The 23,586-nt window shown below is 45.7% G+C and overlaps 1 protein-coding gene across 1 annotated transcript; it reads left to right on the forward strand.

The window, feature by feature from the left end:
• The first annotated feature begins 1,037 nt into the window (after window positions 1-1,037).
• LOC126162105 (uncharacterized) lies at window positions 1,038-22,980 on the forward strand. Its single transcript, XM_049918379.1, has 4 exons — window positions 1,038-1,131; window positions 5,956-6,142; window positions 14,723-14,887; window positions 19,970-22,980. Exons 1-4 carry the CDS (start codon window positions 1,073-1,075, stop codon window positions 20,231-20,233), a joined length of 675 nt encoding a protein of 224 aa, XP_049774336.1. The 5' UTR covers window positions 1,038-1,072; the 3' UTR covers window positions 20,234-22,980.
• The last annotated feature ends 606 nt before the right edge of the window (window positions 22,981-23,586 follow it).

The raw sequence follows: 23,586 nt of genomic DNA on the forward strand, positions 1-23,586 counted from the left end.
ACATAGTCTCAAGGTGACTTGTTTGGTGTGCTGTGACAGGTACAGATGATATTGGTCCATACTTTTCCATGACGAGAACGACCTATCAACGATATAGAGAGATCCAGAATGAGATTTTCACTCTGCTGCGGAGTGTGCGCTGATATGAAACTTCCTGGCAGATTAAAACTGTGTGCCGGAACGAGACTCGAACTCGGGACCTTTGCCTATCGCGGGCAAGTGCTCTACCAACTGAGCTACTCAAGCACGACTCACGCCCCTTCCTCACGTTCGAGTCTCGGTCCGGCACACAGTTTTAATCTGCCAGGAAGTTTCATACAGAGAGATGATCACTGAATTCTTCCTACCTCAGGTTACTATCCGGCGAGTGTGGTTTCAGCAGGATGGAGCTACAGCTCACACGGCAAAATTGACTATGGAAGCAATTAAGACTCTTTTTCGTGGTACAGTTATTTCCCGGTTCGGAGACATTCATTGGCCTCCTCGTTCTCCTGACCTGTCCATGTGTGACAACGTTTTGTGGGGTTACCTTAAATCACGTGTGTATGTGCATAAATCACGTACACTTGAAGAATTGAAGGAAGCTGTTCGTGTGGAAATCGTCGAAATAGACAGTAGCATCTTGCAGGGAGTTGAAGCCAACTTCCGAGAGCACCTTGAGAAGTGCATCGCTCAAAACGGCCGTCACCTGGGAGATGTTGTTTTCAAGCATTAATTTTGTTAAATGGCTATATTATTTTAGTGTTATTCTGTAATAAAATTTTTTTTGAAGCACCCCTAACGATGTATTTTTCATTTGAAAACCGTTCAGCTTTTTTGCCTCACCCTGTAGATGGGTACGGTGCCTACTATGGAAAGCGGCTCTCTATATCTGACACGTACACCAGTGGGCCCTGTCCCAGATGACACAGTGGCAGCTTATCAGAACGCGGACGGAGGATGCGGTGGTCGCACAGCGCAGGAAGAGGAAGCCACGGGGCCCGCGGCGTGGGTATGCGTGTCAGGCTGGCAGACAAGTGCGTGCGGCCAGTGTGTAGCTCAGCACAGCACAGCAGAGACCAGCCAGCCAGCCATGGACGTGAAGGCGGCCGCCCGCACGCCAGCGCAGGCCCCAAGCAGGTCCTCATACAGGTCAGTCCGCCCACACACTCGCAACACGCGGACTCCCTAACCGCAGTGCCTAACGTCGTTACACATACAACATTATTACTTTCCTCTGGGCACGTATTACTGGCAAGGAAAACTGAAGATCTGGCCAGAGTGGCACCACCGTCGCGATTACGCCAGATAGACATGGAAGGGAGATACTAACTGCGTAGAGTACAATACTGTTAACAATGGAGCGCTGCCATACGTTACACGTCGATGTGCGAATGTCTTGCATAGCCCAACATTTAAATACTGGGCGACACTTTCCTTTGACAATACTCCTCGCACATTATCACCTTGGACCCATTTACTCACAGAGTAACGTGTGCGTATCGAAATCCCTTCTGAATAAACCATTGCGCGGTTTAGTTCTGTTGCTTTAATTTATCAAAAAATATAGTATCGCTTTTTGAAACTATGTCTCCAGGTTTTCACACGACCACTCGCTTATTCTGGTATGTTTCAAATCTAATCTTTCAGTCCTGCGAGGTATGCGGGAGAACAACTGTGAAATATAGAAGGTAGGAGAAGAGGTACGGCCAGAAGTAAGGTCGTGAGCGGTGGTCATGAGTCATGCTTGACACCTCAGACAGCAGAGCACTTGCCTGTGAAAGACAAAAGATCCCAGCTTCGAGTCCCGGTCCTGCACACAGTTTTAACCTCCCTGGAAGCTCTGAGTAAGCACACAACCCCCTGCAGCGAAAATTCATTTTTAAATGCCAGACAGCCACCAGAGGAAGCTTTTATACATACAGGTAAGTTGAAAGCAACTTTGGGCAACGTAACTGGTAAGGGAACATTCCCAGGTGTAAATAAGCGACTTTGATGAAACTTGGCGGCTATGTAGAGCGATCAAAATTACGCAATACGTATTTGTTAGGTTTTCCCAATTTCACTCTTACACAGCCCAAAATGTTATTTGGCATATTAGGTTCAGAGGAAATATCTTCGAAAAATTGAAGTATAAAAAAAGTGTATTAAATAAAACCTGGAACGTACTTAACGTTCTTGAAAACTCTATAATCAACTTTTATAACAATCCGAAGTTTTGCAAAATACCTCACCACAATTAACTAATTCTGAATAATGAAAGCTTTTGTTAGAACGTAAATTAAAGAATTATCCATCGATGTATAATAAAGCTGGTTTCTGAAATACAATTTTGGAAAATAAGCTGTACACAATATACTCTCGTAGTATTTTCAACACACCCAATCAAAATATCTAAATATTTATTGTTACTCTAATTATTTGTTTTGTATTGTATTTTATTGAATTGGGGACCTAGAAACGACGGAGAGGCTTCGTCCCCGCACAAGCCCACACAACAGGCCACAGCAGCCCACTCACCCCACCTCGACCCCACACCGAACCCAGGGTTATTGTGCTGTTCGGCCCCCAGTGGACCCCACACAAGACGTTTGCGTGGTAGAGTAACTATCTTGTACGCGTACGTGGAGACAGTGTTTGCGCAGCAATCGCCGACATAGTGTAACTGAGGCGGAATAAGGGGAACCAAGCCGCATTCGCCAAGACAGATGGAAAACCGCCTAAAAACCATCCACAGACTGGCCGGCACACCGGACCTCGACACTACACCAGGCGGATTCGTGCCGCGGAACGGCACGCCTTCCCGCTCGGAAAGCAAAATTATTTGTTTTACTTATTATTGTTTTATGTTTTAAATTTTACGTTTTAAATTCATGTTGCTTGTCTTTCTAGTTTACCCTTTCATATATGTGTATTTTGTTAGTAACTCATTATTAGGATACAAACTCATTATAGTAATATTGTAAATAAATGCTTAAAATGTAACATTTTTTTACACAATGCACATAAAATAAACCGAATTTCTTCACAATATACACGACAGATAAAGAAATATAAAACAAAATTCAGAATGCTACCCTGAAAACTAATACACAATCGTCCGCCATGTGTCCACGATGTTTTCCAATGTTTACATTTCATAACCATTTATAAAACAGGGACCATGTGACTGAACCACGTAGGACAAGCTAACATTAAATACACTGATGGAAAATAAAACCGCAACATCTAAAAATAATTAATGTAGAGTATTGAAACTTCGGGAATACATTTGTTTAGGTAACATATTTAAGTGATTAACACTGCAAGATCATAGGCTACTGTAAGTGCGAGATAAGCCATTGCAAATGTGAAATGCTGGTACATTATTAACCGATGTAACCGCCAGAATGTTGAATGAAAGCATGCAAACAGGCATGCATTTTGTGGTACAGGTGTCGATGTCAGTTTGTGGGATGGTGTTCGATGCCTGCTGTACTTGGTCGGTCAATACAGGGACGATTAACGCTGTTTGTGGATGACGCTGCAGTTATCATCCGATGATGTCCCACAAGTGCTCGATTGGAAACTGATCTGGTGATCGAGCAGGCCAAGGCAACATGTCGACGCACTGTAGAGAATGTAGGGTTACAACAACGGAGTGTGGGCAAGCACTGTCTTGCTGGAAAATACCCCCTGGAATGTTGTTCACGAATGGCAGCACAACAGCTCGAATCACCAGAGTGACGAACAAATTTGCAGTCAGGGTGTGAGGAATAGCTGCGAGAATGCTCCTGCTTTCATACGAAATCGCACCCAAACCATAACTCCAGATGTAGGTCCAGGGTGTCTATCATGCAGAGGTTAATTGCAGGCACTCAGCGAACCTCCTCCTAATCAACACACTGCCATCACTGGCACCCAGGCAGGCCGAGTTTCCATCAGCAAACACAACATATCTTCACCCTGCCCTCCAATGAGCTCTCACTTCACACCACTGAAGCCGAAAATGGTTTTGGGTCAGTGGACTGCACGCTACAGGGCGTCTGGCTCGGAGCCTTCCTTTAAGTAACCGATTTAAAACGATTCGTTGTGTGACTGTGGTGCCAAGCGTTGCTCAAATTGCTGCTGCAGATGCCGTATGACGTCACATAGTCATGTGCCGAACACGATGGTCTTCCCTCCCAGTAGTGCCACGTGACAGTCCGGAACCTGGTTTTCTTGAGACCGTACATTCCCGTGACCACCGCTGCCAGCAATATGTACAGCTGCTACATTTGTGCCAAGTCTTTCTGTAATGTCGCAGAAGGAACATCCAGCTTCTCGTAGCCCTATTACACGACCTCGTTCTAACTCTGTGAAGTTCTGATAATGGCGTCATTATCGCCTTAAATGCATTCTTGCCTAACATCAACTCATCGTGTCCAATCTCAAAGGTAACTAACGTTCCCTGTATGCAAACTTGCAGAGTGATTTCATACAACAGTTAACCATTTCTCATCAACCATTAGCAACTAATTAACAACTCTCCTTCATCAAAATAAAATATTAATTTTAATTACGACATTTTTGATAAATGTAACCTTACTCTAAAATTCCAAATGACTAAGATGGTCCTCGATGGTGAGTGTTCATCGGAGGTGAGGGTATCATCTGGAGTGACTGAGGGAAGTGTGGTAGGTCCGCTGTTGTTTTCTATCTACATAAATGATCTTTTGGATAGGGTGGATAGCAATGTGCGGCTATTTGCTGATGATGCTGTGGTGTACGGGAAGGTGTCGTCGTTGAGTGACTGTAGGAGGATACAAGATGACTTGGACAGGATTTGTGATTGGTGTAAAGAATGGCAGCTAACTCTAAATATAGATCAATGTAAATTAATGCAGATGAATAGGAAAAAGAATCCCGTAATGTTTGAATACTCCATTAGTAGTGTAGCGCTTCACACAGTCACGTCGATTAAATATTTGGGCGCAACATGGCAGAGCGATATGAAGTGGGACTTGCATGTAATGGCAGTTGTGGGGAAGGTGCATAGTCGTCTTCGGTTCATTGGTAGAATTTTGGGAAGATGTGGTTCATCTGTAAAGGAGACCGCTTATAAAACACTAATAAGACCTATTCTTGAGTACTGCTCGAGCGTTTGGGATCCCTATCAGGTCGGATTGAGGGAGGACATAGAAGCAATTCAGAGGCGGGCTGCTAGATTTGTTACTGGTAGGTTTTATCACCACGCGAGTGTTACGGAAATGCTTCAGGAACTCGGGTGGGAGTCTCTAGAGGAAAGGAGGCGTTCTTTTCGTGAATCACTACTGAGGAAATTTAGAGAACGAGCATTTGAGGCTGACTGCAGTACGATTTTACTGCCGCCAACTTACATTCCGCGGAACGACCACAAAGATAAGATAAGAGAGAGTAGGGCTCGTACAGAGGCGTATAGGCAGTCATTTTTTCCCTCCTTCTGTTTGGGAGTGGAACAGGGAGATAAGATGCTAGTTGTGGTACGAGGTACCCTCCGCCACGCACCGTATGGTGGATTGCGGAGTATGTATGTAGATGTAGATGTAGAAATGGCTGGATGGTCTTCAGGCCAAATGCCATAAATTTTAAAATAATAATAAAAAAAGAAGGAGCATTTACTTGTTACAGGACCTTGCAGACATAGATTTAATGCACTGTGCAGTAATACCTGAAAAGCTGAAGATGGAGCAAAGTGTCGCTACAGTCTTATTGTAAATGGGAAAAAATTAACATTGCGGAGGGGGCTGGGTGGGCACAGTAGTATCAGCTGCCTGGACAATGTTAGCCCAGAACGTTGCAAGTCGTTTGTGGAAGTGAACAAACCAGCATTTCGCAGCTCCATATTTATCGTCAAAACCGTAACAAGATTTCGCTGTGCAACTCTACATTATAATAGTGAGCAGCCTGCCGCTTTGACGGATTTCGATGTAGAGGAGTGCTGGAGTGTTGAGGACGGTGTGTGTGAACGTGTTGCAGCATGGACCCCAAGGTGAGCTTCTGGCGGACGGCGGAGGGCGGCCGCGCCAGCATCTGCGGCAGCTCGTCCTCGTCGGCCTACGTGTACGTCGACCTGCCGCCCGCCACCGGCGCCGGCGACGAAGACCTCAAGGGCGCCGCGCCGCCCGTGCTCTCGCTCAGCTTCGCCGCCAAGCTGTTCGAGCTGGTGGGTCTCACTCGCTCACACATCGCGTCCCATACAGCCCATCGTGAAACAGACCCACGAACCCAGGCGTAAATCAAGAGGCAGAAACAGCTGCTTCAGCGTACCTCTGCAGAGTTCACTAACACGCATATGAGCCGCGCGGGATTAGCCGAGCGGGCTAAGGCGCTACAGTCCTGGACTGTGCGGCTGGTCCCGGAGGAGGCTCGAGTTCTCCCTCGGGCATGGATGTGTGTGTTTGTCCTTAGGATAATTCAGGTTAATTAGGGTGTAAGCTTAGGGACTGATGACCTTAGCAGTTAGGTCCCACAAGATTTCACACACATTTTTTGAAATAACACGCACGCAAATACAGCTTGTCCCTGGAGGAGCTGTCAATATTCAAGGATATGACAGGAACAATCATCTGAAGTAAAAATCTTCTTGTGCACCTATGCGCTATTCCGAATGGTTTCCGAGGTAGAACACATTTCAAGTCTATTATTCAAGTGTATTATTTTTGGACTAGTGTCGTGCAAGCACGTCTTTTGCCCACCCAACCTCTTTCACGTTTTATTCCAGCCCAACCTAACTCGTTGCCTTCAGCCTTTTTGCTCGGGATGTCTTTCTGCCATTGAACCAGTCCACTGATCGCGGAGTTCTCCGTGGTGCGCTGTGAGTGAAGTACTGCGACGGATTGAGATGGTATCAGAGAGAAGCATAGGTTAACTGTGTTTGTACACATGCTGGCTAAAATATCACACATCTACAGTAATGAAGAACATGCAGATATTGTGTACGAAGGTGGTTTGATAAGTCTGGTAAAAATGCAAGAAAAAAATATTTGTTTCGTAAACAACTCAACCCGCTTCTCGACAAAAAAAATGGTTCAAATGGCTCTGAGCACTATGGGACTTAACATCTATGGTCATCAGTCCCCTAGAACTTAGAACTACTTAAACCTAACTAACCTAAGGACAGCACACAACACCCAGCCATCACGAGGCAGAGAAAATCCCTGACCCCGCCGGAAATCGAACCCGGGAACCCGGGCGTGGGAAGCGAGAACGCTACCGCACGACCACGAGATGCGGGCGCTTCTCGACAAAGTCTCCTTTGAGGGATATGCACTTGCTCCAGCGATCATCCGGCTTTTTCATTCCATCGCAAAAACACGTTGTGCCCAACTCCGCAAAATACTGGTCGCTTCCTCATTTGATGAAAATTTCTTACCAGCAAGTTAACGTTTCACGTTAGGGAATAGGAAGAAGTCACTTGGAGCTAAGTGTGGTGAATAGGGTGGACGAGGAAAGAATTCAACGTCCACTTCATGCACTTTCGACATTGTTATCGCTGATGTGTGAGACGGTACATTATCCTGGAGAAAGATCACTTTTTTGGTGTGCCAACATTGGTCTTTTTCCAGCCAACGCAAGTTTCAAACGATTCAACAATGAAACATAATACGGTGGTGTTATGGTTCTGCCTTTTTCCAAGTAATCCATGAGGATTACTCCCTGGGAACCCAAAAAAAAGTGACCATCACTGTACCAGCTGACAAAATAGTCTTTGCCTTCTGCGGTGCACTTGAACCAGCCCTTTTCCATTGTTTTGACTGCCGTTTTGCGCCGGTGTGTAATGATGGACACATGTTTCATCAATAGTCACAAATCGCCGCACGTCTTGCGTATTGCGGCAAACAACGACAAGCATGGTGTTGAAATGTCGTGCAAGATGCGCTTTTGAACGACTGTAAGCAATAGTGGCACCCACATCGCATACAGCTTCTTCATAGCCAATTCTCCGTGCAGGATATTTTGTTTCCGCTCAGTTTTGATGCCTACAGTCTCATCAATCTCATGAATTTTCATTCAGCCGTCTTGTATTGCCATATCATCGATTTTGTCAGAGGTTTCCTTTGTGCTGACCTCAATTGGATGCCCGGAGCGCACTTCTTCCTCGGCTTGTCCGACCGTTAACATAAAAACAAATGGTCTCAAATGGCGGTGCAGAGTGCGAGTGAACTCCTTCGAATTCTGTTTTGATTTCTGCGGCTGTCCAACCCTTCAAATGAAAATGTTTAATAAGAGCACGAAACACAGGTTTCTCCAATTTCAGTCGCAGGAGACACGCTGACAAATTCAGACGGCTGTCAATCATAAACTGCACGCTGTACATTGTGGAAATTCTTTATACGACCCTTAGAATAATGAAGCTTACCTACCATGGAGGTGCAACAAAAATGTTCCATTATTTCATGGAAATTCACGAGACTTATTAAACCATCATAGTATGTTTACGGCTTGTGCAGTCGTGTAGGTCTCCTGCTGCTGTCGAAGAATACCGTCGGCCCTTTCCGACAAGTCAAACACGTCGAACCCCTTATCGTAGAGTGTTTACCGTATTTATCAGCACAATGCGTGAAACAGGTATTCTTCCAAGTTCTCATATTTCTTCTGAACGTGCACTTCAACAATCTGTGCAGGAATAGTGACCGAGCGAGGTGGTGCAGTGGTTAGCACACTGGACTCGCATTCGGGAGGACGACGGTTCAATCCCGCGTCCGGCCATCCTGATTTAGGTTTTCCGTGATTTCCCTAAATCGCTCCAGGCAAATGCCGGGATGGTTCCTTTGAAAGGGCACGGCCGACTTCCTTCTCCGTCCTTCCCTAATCCAATGAGACCGATGACCTCGCTGTCTGGTCTTCCCCAAACAACCCCCCAACCCAGGAATAGTGACGCATTGTTGAGCTGGTTCAGCGTAGTCCTGCTACCAGTACTAGGCGACTTTCTGACTGTCGCCCAGGAAAATGTGTATGGCGAACATCTGATGGGAAAATCTGTACTCGTTTCAGATACTGCGTGTCCACAATCTTCTCACATTCTACAATGCCACACGACCTGAATTTTGTCACTAACAATCGCCATTTGCTATACTATGAAAAGGTGTTTACACGGAGTGGATGAACAGCAAAATTAATAATCGTCGATGGTCGCAGGAAAATCTACATGCTATAGTGGAAATCAATTTCTAACGTCGCTTTTCGACCAATGTTTGGTGCGTCATGGTCGCTAACATGTTGACAGGTCCAGTCATTTTTAAAGAGCGAATTACGAGACAGAATTACTTGCAAAACTTTGCAAAATTCGTTTGTTGAACGCCTTGAGGACGATCCCTTGGCCACGCCAACTGCAATGTACTTCCAGCATAACGGAGCCTCTCCACATTTTACCAGACATGTGAGGAAACACCTCAAACGGAATTACCCTAATCGCTGGGTTGGCCGTGGTAGCACAATCAACTGGCTACCAAGATCGCCAGACCTCACGCTAATTAGGTTTCTGTTTATACGGTTGTGGTTGGGCACACAAATGAAAGGTGAATATGCGAGGTGAACTGTTTGGTTGCATCGTGGACGCTGCTGCAGTTATTAGGAATCGTGCAGACACTGAGACAAGCAACGCAACATTTTCTCCCAAGATCGCACAAATGCAATTAAGTTGACGAACATTTATTGTGAACAGCTCGAACGAGACGTGTACGGTAATTCTTACAGGCGAAAGTGTTAAAAATACGCAATTTTTCAATTTTTATTTTATAAAACGCATGATGTAATATTTACGAACAGCTGTACATATGTGCACATCATTCAAACGTATGGCAGGAAATGCGTTCCAAGGGAATTACACTCACTTTTTAGGTGTTGATAAAAGATCTTTGACAATGATTGATAGCACAGATGAGGAAACTTCAGGTACTGCATTGTACTCCGCAGGTATGCTTAATTAATGAGTACATGTAGCATAAACACCATGAATATCCCGGCATATGCTCATATGACCTTTTTTCTTCCTCATCCTCTCAGGGAGTCGTTGCCTGTAGTTTGTCCCTACTTGACAAAAAAGCAAAAGAAAAAAATACTTAGCAGAGTTATTTAGCTACCCTGGGGACATTAAGCAGCATGACTGCCTTTATTAAATTTTGTTCGTTACGAATATATGAACAGGGTCACGTCTTTTCCTTTAAATAGCACCCTGTTTTTTTTTATTTTTTATCCGGCATTGTACTTCCTCTCCTCAACACCTTTTCACAATCAAATATCATGCGCCATTGACGTAAACATGACGGCACTAAAACGTAACAAAACTGAGTTGACTCCGTAGTAGCAAAAATGGTTCAAATGGCTCCAAGCACTACGGGACTTAACATCTGAGGTCAGCAGTCCCCTAGACTTAGAACTACTGAAACGTAACTAAACTAAGGACATCACACTCATCCAAGCCCGAGGTAGGATTCGAACTTGCGACCGTAACAGCGGCGCGGTTCCGGACTGAAGCGCCTAGAACCGCTAGGCCACAACAGCCGGCTCCGTAGTAGCAAACAGAGCAGATAGCCGAAGTAATATAACTCGCTCACTTGCTGGAGCAGTTAGTAAACAAATGGAAACACGAGAAAAACGCGCACTGCTCATTTAGCCAAGCGTCTTTACTTGAAGATTTGTGTAAGTACGATGTAGACCAACGAAGAGAACGTAGAAATGCTACTCGTCTCTGGAGAATGTACGTTAGCAGAAGAGTAACTGCAATAACCTTTTCTTATTTACAATACTGATATATGCAGTATAGTACTGTAGCACTTTTAAACGACAGATTGTCGACGGTAAAGGCAGGTATTCATTAAAAACTGCATCACCACACAAATCTCAATTGAAGAAGGCTGACTGAATGACGCACGTGCATTTTCCTTGTGTTTCCACTTGTTTACCGTCAATTACAGCAAGTGGATGAGTTACGTTAGCCCAGGTACGTGCACGTTTTACTATTACAGGAGATTCAAACTCAGTTTTGTGCTAAGTTTTTAATAACGCCATGTTTATGTAAATGGTACACTGTGATACGTGTTTCAACAAGTCTTGAGAGAACGAAGTGGCTTACCGAATAACAAAAATATATAGTGGTACTTAAAGAAGAGGAACAAAGTTCGAGGAAAGTCAATTATGCTGTCTCACTAGTAGCTAACCAACATTTGCTCTTGGTGTAAAAGTTATTTGGGGTGTTCGAGATAAATTGGATGCCTGTCTATATTACTAACCAGTACTTCAAAAAAAGTACTGTATTTACGTAACTTTACACGTAGATCTATCATGTGTCTACATATTGTCCGAGACAAATCTGTTTAACAAGCTCATAGACCAAAATATTGGTCAGCCTCTTAAAAGAGCAAACTAGTCGCTTTGGAACGCTGTAAATATCGTATAACTGGTATCGCTTAATCATGTGACCCTCATGACGTCATAGCAGTGAAGTGCTGTCTACGTGCCAGCGCAATGAGATGAGTCGCTGTGGATACGTGACTGAATGGCAGAAAGAGTTATCGTGTTTGGATGTCCCCATGAGCACACCGTGAATGAAGTTGCCCGATTTGTTGGCACGCCCACGGAGACTGTTCAACTTGGGCACAAGGAGTGGTGCATCATTTGCAGCCACGGAATACGGCGTAAGAACAGCGGTAGGGAAAACATCCTAATCGACAGGGACCGGAGACGAATATTACGACTTGCTAATTTCAGTTTGTTGCTATCAATGAATGCAGGTCCATCTTAACCAGTTTCCGAGCGAAAATAACGAAGGGGACTGCATTCGGAGTCGGGTACCTCGTACAAGGCCACTAGTCACAACAGCACGTCTACACAGGGCCAAACAACACAGGAACTGAACAGTCGCTAACTTGGGGGCGAGACGCGATTTTGCCCTTTATCTCAAGACGGAGCGCGCCGAGTCCGCCAACGGCCCAATGAGGCACTTAACCTACTGTGGGTGGAGTATGTAGTTCAGGCCGGTGGTAGTTATGTGATGTTGCGGGAATGTTTTTCACAGTGTGATTTAGGGCCATTCATTCAGGTTATGGCGAAAAAGAACCAAAATGTTTATCTCAGCATTTTCGGTAGCCTCGTGTTGCCCTTTCTTCTACATCTGCATGATGAGTCTGCTGTGAACAGTCCCGCCTTCCAAGACATCGCCTGTGCTCACAGGGCTGCCTCCAGCACTGGCCTGCTAAATACCCCGATTTTAAACCCACAGAAAATATCTGGGACTACTTGGAGGAGCGGCTGAAAGCAGCAGTCAAACTCCCTGCAATTTCCCTGCCCCGCGGTATCCAATCGTCAATGAGTGTTCTTAGCTACTTATGTCGGAACTGAAGACGTGCTTTTTCTTTTCTTTTTTTTAATCGTTGCTTAGATGCTGCTCTCTACCTAGCAACAAATCAGGAGGATACTAACGTAATGACTCCTCGCATACGAGGTCCTCTTTTAATATTGATTTCTTTGTGTGTGTTTTTTTTTACTTTGCTTTTTGTGATAACTATGGCTGTAAAATTTATGTCTTTTCTACTGAATATTGTAAAAAATATATAGTTGTTTACTAATCAGGATAGCGTTTCATTTCACTGCTTGAAGAACTGCCTTCCCTCATACGACCTGCTAGTGAATATTCGGCCATTTCTATTAATAACTGAGGCTATTTAACTCCGGTCGTAACATGAAAGTCCGATTCACCTAATCAATAGCAGAACATTTTCCCTGGCTTCGCCAATAGCGGGAGGGAGCGGTAGGTAGTGTTAGATTATCTCCTTGTGGTTGGCCTGGTTTAGCATGCCCTAATTGAGACAAGCTGTTTCTCTGTTGATGGTTAATAAACCTCAACGAATAGTAGGAATGAAATGTCTTCAGTCGCACCTGATGAGCTTCATACTACATCCTTCGGTAGTCGCGTGCACCCGGTTCCATACCACTAATGACTGGCATGGGTACTCTCTCGGAGGATCGTTCATACTTACCCTTCCATTCCGTAATTACAAACGAGACTAACTTACTCGTATAAGGCGGTGTTACGCGAAGCAGCAGACTTCCAGCAGCTGGTCTTACCTGCAACAAAAAAAGAGAGGGTAGGTCAGTGGAGAGTGTTATCGTAGTCTTCCTTGTCCTGTTGAAGCACTGCAACTACAGATGGGTTTACGAGAATATAAACGACAATGAGATGAGCTTATTGTTTCCTTCCCGTTGTATAGGCTTTGCCCTAGTGGGTTGATACAGAGAAAACTGCTATTTATTACGTTCCAACAAAATACACCACTGTATCACCGTTTGACGGCCATAATCTTTAGTGCAACAAAGTGTTAACTAACCACTTCAAGATACCTGAATGTACAAGATCTAAAAAGTCGCATCTAATGTGGGGATGCTAAGTCGGGTAATCACGCTGTACTCATGTAAAAAGATGCCTTCCCCGATACAGTGTTCCTCCTAATAGTTGTTCACTTGTATCTTAGCGGCTAATATTAACTAAACAGAAAGAGATTCGAAATTTACTTGTCCCACTTGCAAGAAGAACATCCACCCTGCACCGTACGGTTCTGTGATTGATTCAAAACACGGAAATCAATTGTTGATATACACTAATGGGCAAATCAGGTGCATGTAACTGCTACATCTACATGGATACTCTGCAAACCACATTTAGGTGCCTCACTGAGAGTTCGTCGAACCACCTTCGCAATTCTCTATTAGTCCAATCTCGTATAGCACGCGGAACACCATCTTTCGGTAAGAGCTCTGATTTCCGTTATTTTATGATGGTGATCATTTCTTTCCATGTAGGTCAGCGTCAACAAAATATTTTCGCATTCGGAGGAGAAAGTTGGTGATTAGAATTTCGTCAAAAAATTCCTCCGCAACGAAAAAGGCCTTCGTTTTAATGATGTCCAACTCAAATCCTGTATCATTTCAGTGACACTCTCTCCCCTATTTCGCGATCATACAAAACGTGCTCCCCTTCTTTGAACTTTTCGATGCACTCTGTCAGTCATATCTGGTAAGGATCCCACACCGCACAGCAGTATTCTAAAAGAGGAAGGACAAGCGTAGTGTAGGCGGTCTCCTTAGGAGATCTGTTAAATTTTCGAAGTGTCTTTCAATAGAACGCATTCTTTCGTTAGCCTTCCCCACAATATTTTCTGTGCGTTCGTTCCAATTTAAGTTTTCATAATTGTAATTCCTAGGTATTACACTGGAAAGACACCACTTCCTGAACCACGACACATAAAATAGTTGTTGAATCCGTCAGGTCCTGTACTGACCGTCAGTCGAGCAAACGCGAGAGTCAAGCACCGCAAGCAACGAAGCGTGAATGACAGGGACTGATTGTAACAATGATAGACAGGCCACGGGCTAGTTCAGCGTTGGATAGTAACAACCAGAGAGCAGCCATACTATTCAGGACCACCACTGCGCTATGGGGTCCAGAAGCCAACGTCCGACACGGGTGCATCTATACTCACTGCATGCCATAGGTTACAGGGTTATTATGGGCATAGGAACAGGGCTACTGGACGCTCTAACAAGTAAGCATAGAATAAAGTCACCATGGCTGATGGTCACGGATACATACAGATAGACATATGTCACTGGCCAGGTGGGAATACGTCTTAAACAACCTATCCCGGGCGACGGACTAGACAAGCTGACGTCGTGTTCTCGTCAATAGTAGTATACGAGACGCTGAGCCACACGTACACATGAGCAGTGGCTGACGCGCGTGTTGCAGGTGCTGACGCTGGTGGCAGAAGGCCTGTACGCGGCGGGCGACGCGCTCATCACGGACAACTTCCGCACGTTCATCTTCCCGCACGTCGTCTACAACACGTTCATCATCGTCAGCGGGATCGTCGTCACCAGCTACCTGCTGCGCATCAAGATGCAGGAGCTGCTCGTGAGTTCACCCTGCCTTCGTTCACGATTGGAAAATGTGCCTCGTTATTAATACGATGATATCAGGCAACAAAATTCTTTTGTGCTACTGTCGCATCTACTATACTAACTTACAATGCGACCGCTAATTATATCATGGATCTCCTCACTTGATATTTAGTAGATTTGGAAGTTCATTATACCTGTGTGACAGGTATCAGACATTCTAGTCCTAGGTAAGGGTGCAGGTGGCTGTAACAACTCAGCAGGCATTTGGTGTCATGTCGTTAATTTTTAGTTCATCTGACTCGCAGCATTTTAACAGTGTATGGCCAGCCATACGTGAGGCATTGACTGTAACCCAAAAATGCCTGCTAGCGGGTTATAATGCACCACGTGAAACTGTCTACACAACTGAAACTGCGCAGCATTGGAGAATCCAAAATAAGACTCCATGTTACTACAACTAACGACAGCCAGTGCGGCAGACTGTTGTAATTCAGAAATTTGTTTAGCTCTGCAACTTACCGCAACTAAAATACTTAGAGACACTGAAATTCAGTAACGCTTATCCAAGTCTAGCGCAATAAGCTGTTCTAAGCTACTCTGCTGCCTAGCACGCACCCACTCCGCCTGTAAACCTGACAAGAAATGCGGTCGGACGCAAAGCAAATGGGGGCTCACAATTTATTAGAGGCAATCATCAATACTCTTGTCAGACAGCACACTCACAAGAGCTACTCAAAATTGAATGACCCACTGCCTGACCTAAGCCAAAATGTCTCTTGCACTGATGTTCTACATTTCAAGTAAGTTATTTATATACTAGCTGAGAAACTCGACGTTGCCTGAGTACACATTTATCGCTGTGCCCGAGACTTCGTATGCGCGAAATTGATTTGTGACTTATAAAACTTCTTTGTATACAACGTTTGAAGTAGTACGACAGGAGTCATGAACGAAAAGGTTCTATGCTTTACCAACACGGGAGAGACTCAAGCAGAGCTGAGCGTGCAAAAGGCAACTGCCACATGGGTCACAACCTCAGCAAGTGGCGTCTGGTCTCTTACTTACTTTTGGTCACGGAATAACATAAGCTCACCGCAAACTGCTAAAATTTAAAGCGAAACGGTGAACAGTTACATATGAAAACGCGCTCGCCTCCGCCACTTCCCGTCAAATTTTCCCCTTCTATGACGTTACTTTGGAGAGAAGTAACCTTAAGCCTCTTTGGTGAAGGGTTTTGAGGAGCGAGATAATTCGTGACTCCCTCGATCAGAGCTACGCCGCACCTCGCTTTCGGAAGGAGTTTCCAAAGAGCGATAGACGCCTCATGTTCCTGAGCTGCAGCAAGCCTTGCCTCATGATATTCATCGGATTCTTGAGATAGCATATTCTTCACTCTTTCAGCCGTTCTGATGTATTCAGAAGGACTTGACCATTTTCAATGCATTTTTATTTGTAAATAAAACAAAATCAAAATGTAATGAGTAGACACCCAGTTCACAAAGAAATGTTAAATAAATTCGATTTTCCTAGCAAAGAATATAAACGAAGCGTATTAAAACAAGCAAAGGAACGTCATTAGGATTTTAATAAACAAAGCGTAATCAGTAAAACATGTATATCCTACCCAAGTAAATATGCTCTAAGATTTTATTTGTAACGGTAAGATAACGGCATTTAATTCTGCCACTGACGTAAACTTCCGAAAATACATGACGCAGAGTTAAAAAAACTAACAACGGCATGTACTAGTTCTTTGGTTTACTACAAAACTAACAACGCTGTTTATTGATTACTCAGCGTACTACGCTATGACGGTTATACATGCGAACTACTAAACAGCAGACAAAACTTTAAATTATTAAATTATGATTTTTTTTTGTGATTCGATATTGATAAAATAAAGCTTAAACGTTACTCCAAGCTACGCTCTATTTATCAGTGAAAATCCCAGGGAAATGCGTTTAGTAGTTTTACAGAGTAGCATGTTCAGACAAACACGTCAGTTTTACAGTTTTAGTATAGACATGTATCGCCTTGAGCTGCTAATAGACAAACCTTTCCCGAGCGACCGCTACGGTCGCAGGTTCGAATCCTGCCTCGTGCATGGATGTGTGTTATGCCCTTAGGTTAGTTAGGTTTAAGTAGTTCTAAGTTCTAGGGGACTAACGACCTCAGAAGATAAGTCCCATAGTGCTCAGAGCCATACACAAACCTTTATTTGCTACCGGTTCAATCTAACTGATCATGAACAACAACAACATGTTGTTGTTGAGGTCTTCAGTTCTGAGACTTGTTTGATGCAGCTCTCCATGATACTCATTTAACTATACAGTAAAGCTGCATGCCCTCGGGAAAAATTACGGCTGTAGTTTCCTCCTGCTTTCAGCCGTTCGCAGTACCAGCACAGCAAGGCCGTTTTGGTTAGTGTTACAAGGCCAGATCAGTCAATCATCCAGACTGTTGCCCCTGCAACTACTGAAAAGCCGCCCCTCTTCAGGAACCACACGTTTGTCTGGCCTCTCAACAGATACCCCTCCGTTGTGGTTGCACCTACGGTACGGCCATCTGTATCGCTGAGGCACGCAAGCCTCCCCACCAACAGCAAGGTCCATGGTTCATGGAGGGGGGGGGGGGACGACATAAAAATTGCAATTTCATCCTATGTGACAAAACTACTGTAGCGGTGCTAACAATAAAAATAAAATTCATAAGTAACCATTATTTGTCACTGTCGTCAAGAGGATGCCCATTTTGAAATATGTGGAGAGCAGCCGTCCATTTCGTCTACATGTTGAGTGTACTCCATAGAGCAGCATCGAATATTAAAGCTCACATTGTAGTACCATTTTACAAGTATGCACATGAATTTCATCCTTCCAACGACAGTGACTCAAAATAGTTTCTTATAATTTAATTTTATTGTTGACTTCACAGCAGTAGTGATGCTACACAATAAGACCGCCAGCAGTCACACTGGGCTCTCATTCGGGGGGACGACAGTTCAAATCCGCGTCCAGCCATTCCGCCTTATGTTTTCCGTGATTTTCCTAAGTCGGTTCAGAAAAATGCCGGAATGGTTGCTTTTAAAGAGCATGGCCGACTTCCTTCCCATCCTTCCCTAATCCAATGGGACCGATGACCTCGTTGTTTGGTCCCCTCCCCCGAATCAACCAGCCAACCGACAGCAGTAGTGATGCCGCACTGTAACTTCACCATCTGGACCTCGTGGGCCAATCGGCACCGACTGTCCGCCGTGTCATCCTCTGCCTATGGCGACATGGGGATGCAGTATGGCAGGGAGGGGGTCGGGGGTCGGGGGTCCCGGTCGATCCCAGCTCTTCGACGCGATACTTCTCAATCAAGTAGCTCCTCAACTGGCATCACGAGGCTGAGTGGATGGTGGTCCAGCCCTCCCACGAAGGAAAAATCACTGGCAGTACTGGAAACTGCACACAGGTCCTCCACGCTGGCCACTCAGCTACGGATGTGGCGGATGATGCCACGTTGCCATTTTTACGTTGCTGATAAATGTAAATGTCGTGTGACTAGGGCCTCCCGTCGGATAGGCCGTTCGCCGGGTGCAAGTCTTTCGATTTGACGCCACTTCGGCGACTTGCACATCGATGGGGATGAAATAATGATGGCCGCGCGGGATTAGCCGAGCGGTCTCAGGCGCTGCACTCATGGACTGTGCGGCTGGTCCCGGCGGAGGTTCGAGTCCTCCCTCGGGCATGGGTGTGTGTGTTTGTCCTTAGGATAATTTAGATTAAGTAGTGTGTAAGCTTAGGACTGATGACCTTAGCAGTTAAGTCCCATAAGATTTGACACACATTTGAACATTTTTTGAGATAATGATGATTAGGACAACACAACACCCAGTCCCTGAGCGGAGAAAATCTCGAACCCACCCGGGAATCGAACCCGGGCCCTTGGGATTGACATTCTGTCGCGCTGACCACTCAGCTACCGCGGGCGGACATGTTGCTGATGATGGTCAGCTAGACAAATTGGAAGCAGATAAATGTCTGTTCATTTGCAGGTATTGCTTTTACACATAAAAATCACATCCTTGAAAATTTCGGAACTTCGAGGCAGCAACTGCACAACATATTTTTCTTCCATTCCCTTAAAATTAATTTTTGTTGGTGTAATAAATGCTTTTCATTACTCTTAGATGGTTGTAACCCCCAGAATCTTATATGTTTGTGATAAATTTGATCAGTACCCGTATTATTCCGCTGGTCTGGTACCCAGCACAAGCACGTGCAAAAGGAAAAGAATGGAGCCCTTTGTGACAGACAGAGTGACCAATTAACGAAATATTCAGTTTGCGTAATAAATGGTTCAACTGGCTCTGAGCACTATGGGACTTCTCATCTGAGGTCATCAGTCCCCTAGAACTTAGAACTACTTAAACCTAACTAACCTAAAGACATCACACACATCCATGCCCGAGGCAGGATTCGAACCTGTGACCGTAGCGGTCGCGCGGTTCCAGACTGAAGCGTCTAGAACCGCCCAGCCACTCCGGCCGGCAATTTGCGTAATAATTCATCTCTTCAAGGAATGGGACAACCTAACAGAAGATCAAGCCAGGAGCCCAAACTTTACCCCGCATTCATTGGCCACTACAAACCGTAGAATCGATAAGCGACTTTCCTCCCGCCTCTTTTCCTGTAAATATGACTGATACAGATTTACACTGTTTCCTGCTTGGTTGTATGATGCTCACTGTAATACAATGATGACATTCTGGATCAGTAATGTCAGCTTTGGCTCGGAGGTTCTTGTCGTCAGTGTAGCCAGATTGCCGGCCGGAGTGGCCAAGCGGTTAAAGGCGCTACAGTCTGGAACCGCGCGACCGCTACGGTCGCAGGTTCGAATCCTGCCCCGGGCATGGATGTGTGTGATGACCTTAGGTTAGTTAGGTTTAAGTAGTTCAAAGTTCTAGGGGACTGATGACCTTAGAAGTTAAGTCCCACAGTGCTCAGAGCCATTTTTGTAGCCAGATTTCTGGATGCTGAGGCTGGTAATTGGGAGGTACAGCGGTTAGCTTGGCGCAGTGTGGTGAATGTCTGCTTTGCGTGCCGGGCAGATGCGCGTGCTGGGCACGATGGCGGCGGTGATGATGCTGACGGCGGAGGGCGCGGTGCTGCGCTACTGCGTGACGGCGTGGCCCAAGTGGTCGGAGTACATCGAGGACGAGCAGTCCAACCCCGAGCAGCTGGACGAGGAGGTGAAGGGCGCGGGCCCGCGGCGCGCCTTCCTCGCCGCACACCTCGCCGTCGCCGGCCTGCTCGCCGCCACGCACCTCGCCGACGTCGCGGCCTCGCTCGCCAGGACGCTGCGCGCCCTCTGACCTCACCTGTGGCGCTCCACACACCGCCGTCTCGTGGCCGCTCACAACAACGGTGACAGACTGGGGAGGCGATCGCTGCGATGTGAACTTTCAGTCACCTCTCATAACAGCTGTTGCAACAAACGCGCCGTAGTCGGTTGCCCTACTTAAAAGAAGAACGCGCTTGAGCCGGGCTTTCCTGGGAGCAGGGATCTTGCACAGCGCTAACAGGACGGGGCATTTTGCGTCGTTAGGGACGCAAAAACTTAAATAACTAACGCCTTTGTGTTCTCCCAAAAGATGAAACTGCAAACGCATTAATTATTCACTCCACACGTACTGTCTTGCGTAGTACGATGGGCGTTCAATAGGCACTGCAGCACTTTTCTTCTGGTTTTATTGACGATTCTGATACACTCTTTTGTCTAGAAAAACCTATTTTTCAAAATAATCTCCATCCTAAGGCCATTGTACTGGGAGAGTCTGTACTACTCTGCTGGCCCGCCCGGTTGGCCGTGCGGTCTAACGCACGGCTTTCCGGGCGGGAAGGAACGCCTGGTCCCCGCCACGAATCCGCCCGGCGGATTAGTGGTGAGGTCCGGTGAGCCGGCCAGTCTGTGGATGGTGTTTAGGCGGTTTTCCATCTGCCTCGGCGAATGTGGGCTCGTTCCCCTTATTCCGCCTCAGCTACACTGTGTCGGCGATTGCTGCGCAAGCAGGTTCTCCACGTTCGCGTACACCACCATTACTCTACCACGCAAACATAGGGGTTACATTCGTTTGATGTGAGACGTTCCCTGGGGGGTCCACCGGGGGCCGAACCGCACAATAACCCTGGGTTCGGTGTGGGGCGGCGGAGTGGTGGATTGCGGTAGTCGTGGGGTTGTGGACCACTGCGGCTGCGGCGGGGAAGGAGCCTCTCCGTCGTTGCTCGGTCCCCGGTTAACATAACATAACCACTCTGCTAGTCGACGTCAGAAGCAACGTCTTGCTGCATCAGTAACCTCCCCATCATCCACGTACGCATCCAGCGGAGTGCATAGAAGTCGGAAGGTGCAAGAATCTGGGGATGAGAGGACACTCCAATGATGACAGACGCCTCGCCAACGTCTCATCGCGCTATTGTTCACTGACAAGTCCCCACAGACAGGCTGCAAGTGCCTATGAACATCTGCGATGCTACGCTTTTCCGTGAAAAGAAATTCAGTAACAACTCTCCGCTTGGAACACATCTTCGTTTCAGACACCAATTTAAAGACTAGTTACAGCGCCGTTACCTATTGGAATTTCACTGAATTGTGAAGGCTACACCGGGAATATTTCACGATGTCCCACAGCAAATTCCGCATTTTTTCAAGCGAAACTGGTCGAGAAACAATATGTGTTGCATTACTTATTGAACGTCTCTCGTACAGTGTATGAAAGCAGTTATCGTATTGTTGTTATGAATAATTTTTACTATTTGGAAGAAATTCAATGAAACTATAATCGTTTTACAGATCTATAACACACAACAAAAACTTCTGCTACATACAACCACAAAAAATTTACATAAATTTCAGCCTGTTTTATACGCAAATAAAGCATAGAACTTATACAAAATGTTTTCCCTCTCCGTAATATATGATGTATTACTAATACTCATCAATAAGGCCATTTAGTGAAAAGCCGAGTGCTTGAGTGACAATAGTCACTTGTTTGAGTAAGTTCACTACGAGGTGTTGCAGGCGTGTGAGTGGTCAATCTGGAGAACGAAGCTGGCGAGTGCTGAGGGGACTAATACCTTTCATTATCGTTCATAGTCGGTGAACTAGAACGGTATTGACGCTCTTCATTTAACACTCCCAGCCGGCCGTGGTGGCCGAGCGGTTCTAGGCTCTGCAGTCTGGAACCGCGCGACTGCTACAGTCGCTGGTTCGAATCCTGCCTCGGGCATGGATGTATGTGATATCCTTAGGTTAGTTAGGTTTAAGTAGTTCTAAGTTCTACGGGACTGATGACCTCAGATGTTAAGTCACATAGTGCTCACAACCATTTTTTTAAACACTCCCATCCCCGTGATGATTCGGAAAACTCCAGTGTCGGTGTGAGGAATGGTATCTGGCCGAATTTTTTTCACGGTCGTAGTCATGGTTCTGAAGAACATATCTATGCTTCATCCTCTTGTGGTGGTGGTTTCGACAACTCTTCCAGACAATTTGGAAAGCGGAGTCTATCTTCCTTGATCTCATTTAAATACTTGAGAAGGGAACTCGTTCCACCTCCTTTCTGGTCGGAGGACGTTCGGATGTGGCTAAAAGAGGTGGTCCCGATAGTTGATGAGATTCGGAAGAATGTGGTTCACACTTCGTTGTTTCTGGACAATAATCGTCGCTGTTTCTGCGAAGGCCTTCCTTGGGTTCCTCTGACATTTTGGGACAAAATTCCGTACTTTAAAAAAGTGTCATGCCATCTTCCACATAGTCTAGAAATCTCAGCCTATCGCTGTAGCTCGCTATTTTGTTTTTTGTAGCAGACCCTATGTTACCCACTTCTTCTTTTGTCTGTGGTCTGTAATGATCCCTTCGTGATACCATGTAGCACATTGCTGGCACTTTATCCAGGTGGAGCTACCTACAGCACTTGTTACTGCTTGTCTGATGTCTTCCTCGGACCATGACGCACTTGGCTTTTTCCCTTTGCGTGCACGGACCATCTGAAAAGAAACCAATGCAACACATCTAACTTACAGGTAACGTGGAGACAATCTTAACTGATTGGTTGGTTGGTTGGTTTAGGCGAAGGAACCAAATAGCGAGGTCATCAGTCCCATCGGATTAGGGAAGGATGGGGAAGGAAGTCCGCCGTGCCCTTTCAAAGGAACCATCCCGGCATTTGCCTGAAGTGATGTAGGGAAATCACGGAAAACCTAAATCAGGATGGCCAGACGTGGGGTTGAACCGTCGTCCTTCCGAATGCGAGTCCACAATCTTAACTGACCAAAGATACTTGGAAAACTACCGTACTCTAGGCTTACTTGTGGTGGTTTACAGCAGCCTATGATAGTTTTACAACTCTACGTAACGCCATTGTTCATACAATACTTTCCCATTTATCTTGACACTGTTATAAGGCAACGAGTAAATTCACAGTGACAACGTCCAACTGATATCTTGGTTTTACTTTTAGCTTCCCGTTTGCAATCTGCACCACACCCGGAAATATAGTGGCAGACTAAAAAAAGTTGCCCGTACTTGTCGCAAAATGAAGCTCTTCCAATTCTGGAGTAATCTCGTTCTATAACATACTTAAATAGCTGATTCCTACCGGGTGGTTCGGTAAGAAAGTAGAAACAGTCACCGAACGCGGAGGCGCTGTAGTTAGCACAATGAACT

This window comes from Schistocerca cancellata, chromosome 2 (assembly GCF_023864275.1).
Source record: "Schistocerca cancellata isolate TAMUIC-IGC-003103 chromosome 2, iqSchCanc2.1, whole genome shotgun sequence".
In the NCBI taxonomy this organism is placed as follows: Eukaryota; Metazoa; Arthropoda; class Insecta; order Orthoptera; family Acrididae; genus Schistocerca; species Schistocerca cancellata.

What these genes read in the sequence shown, in the direction of transcription:
- LOC126162105 (XM_049918379.1), top strand. Translation starts at nt 1,073, where the DNA reads ATGGACGTGAAGGCGGCCGCCCGCACGCCAGCGCAGGCCCCAAGCAGG. An exon ending in CCAAGCAGGTCCTCATACAG is followed by an intron (nt 1,132 to 5,955) that starts GTCAGTCCGCCC and finishes AACGTGTTGCAG; the next exon opens with CATGGACCCCAAGGTGAGCT. An exon ending in CCGCCAAGCTGTTCGAGCTG is followed by an intron (nt 6,143 to 14,722) that starts GTGGGTCTCACT and finishes CGCGTGTTGCAG; the next exon opens with GTGCTGACGCTGGTGGCAGA.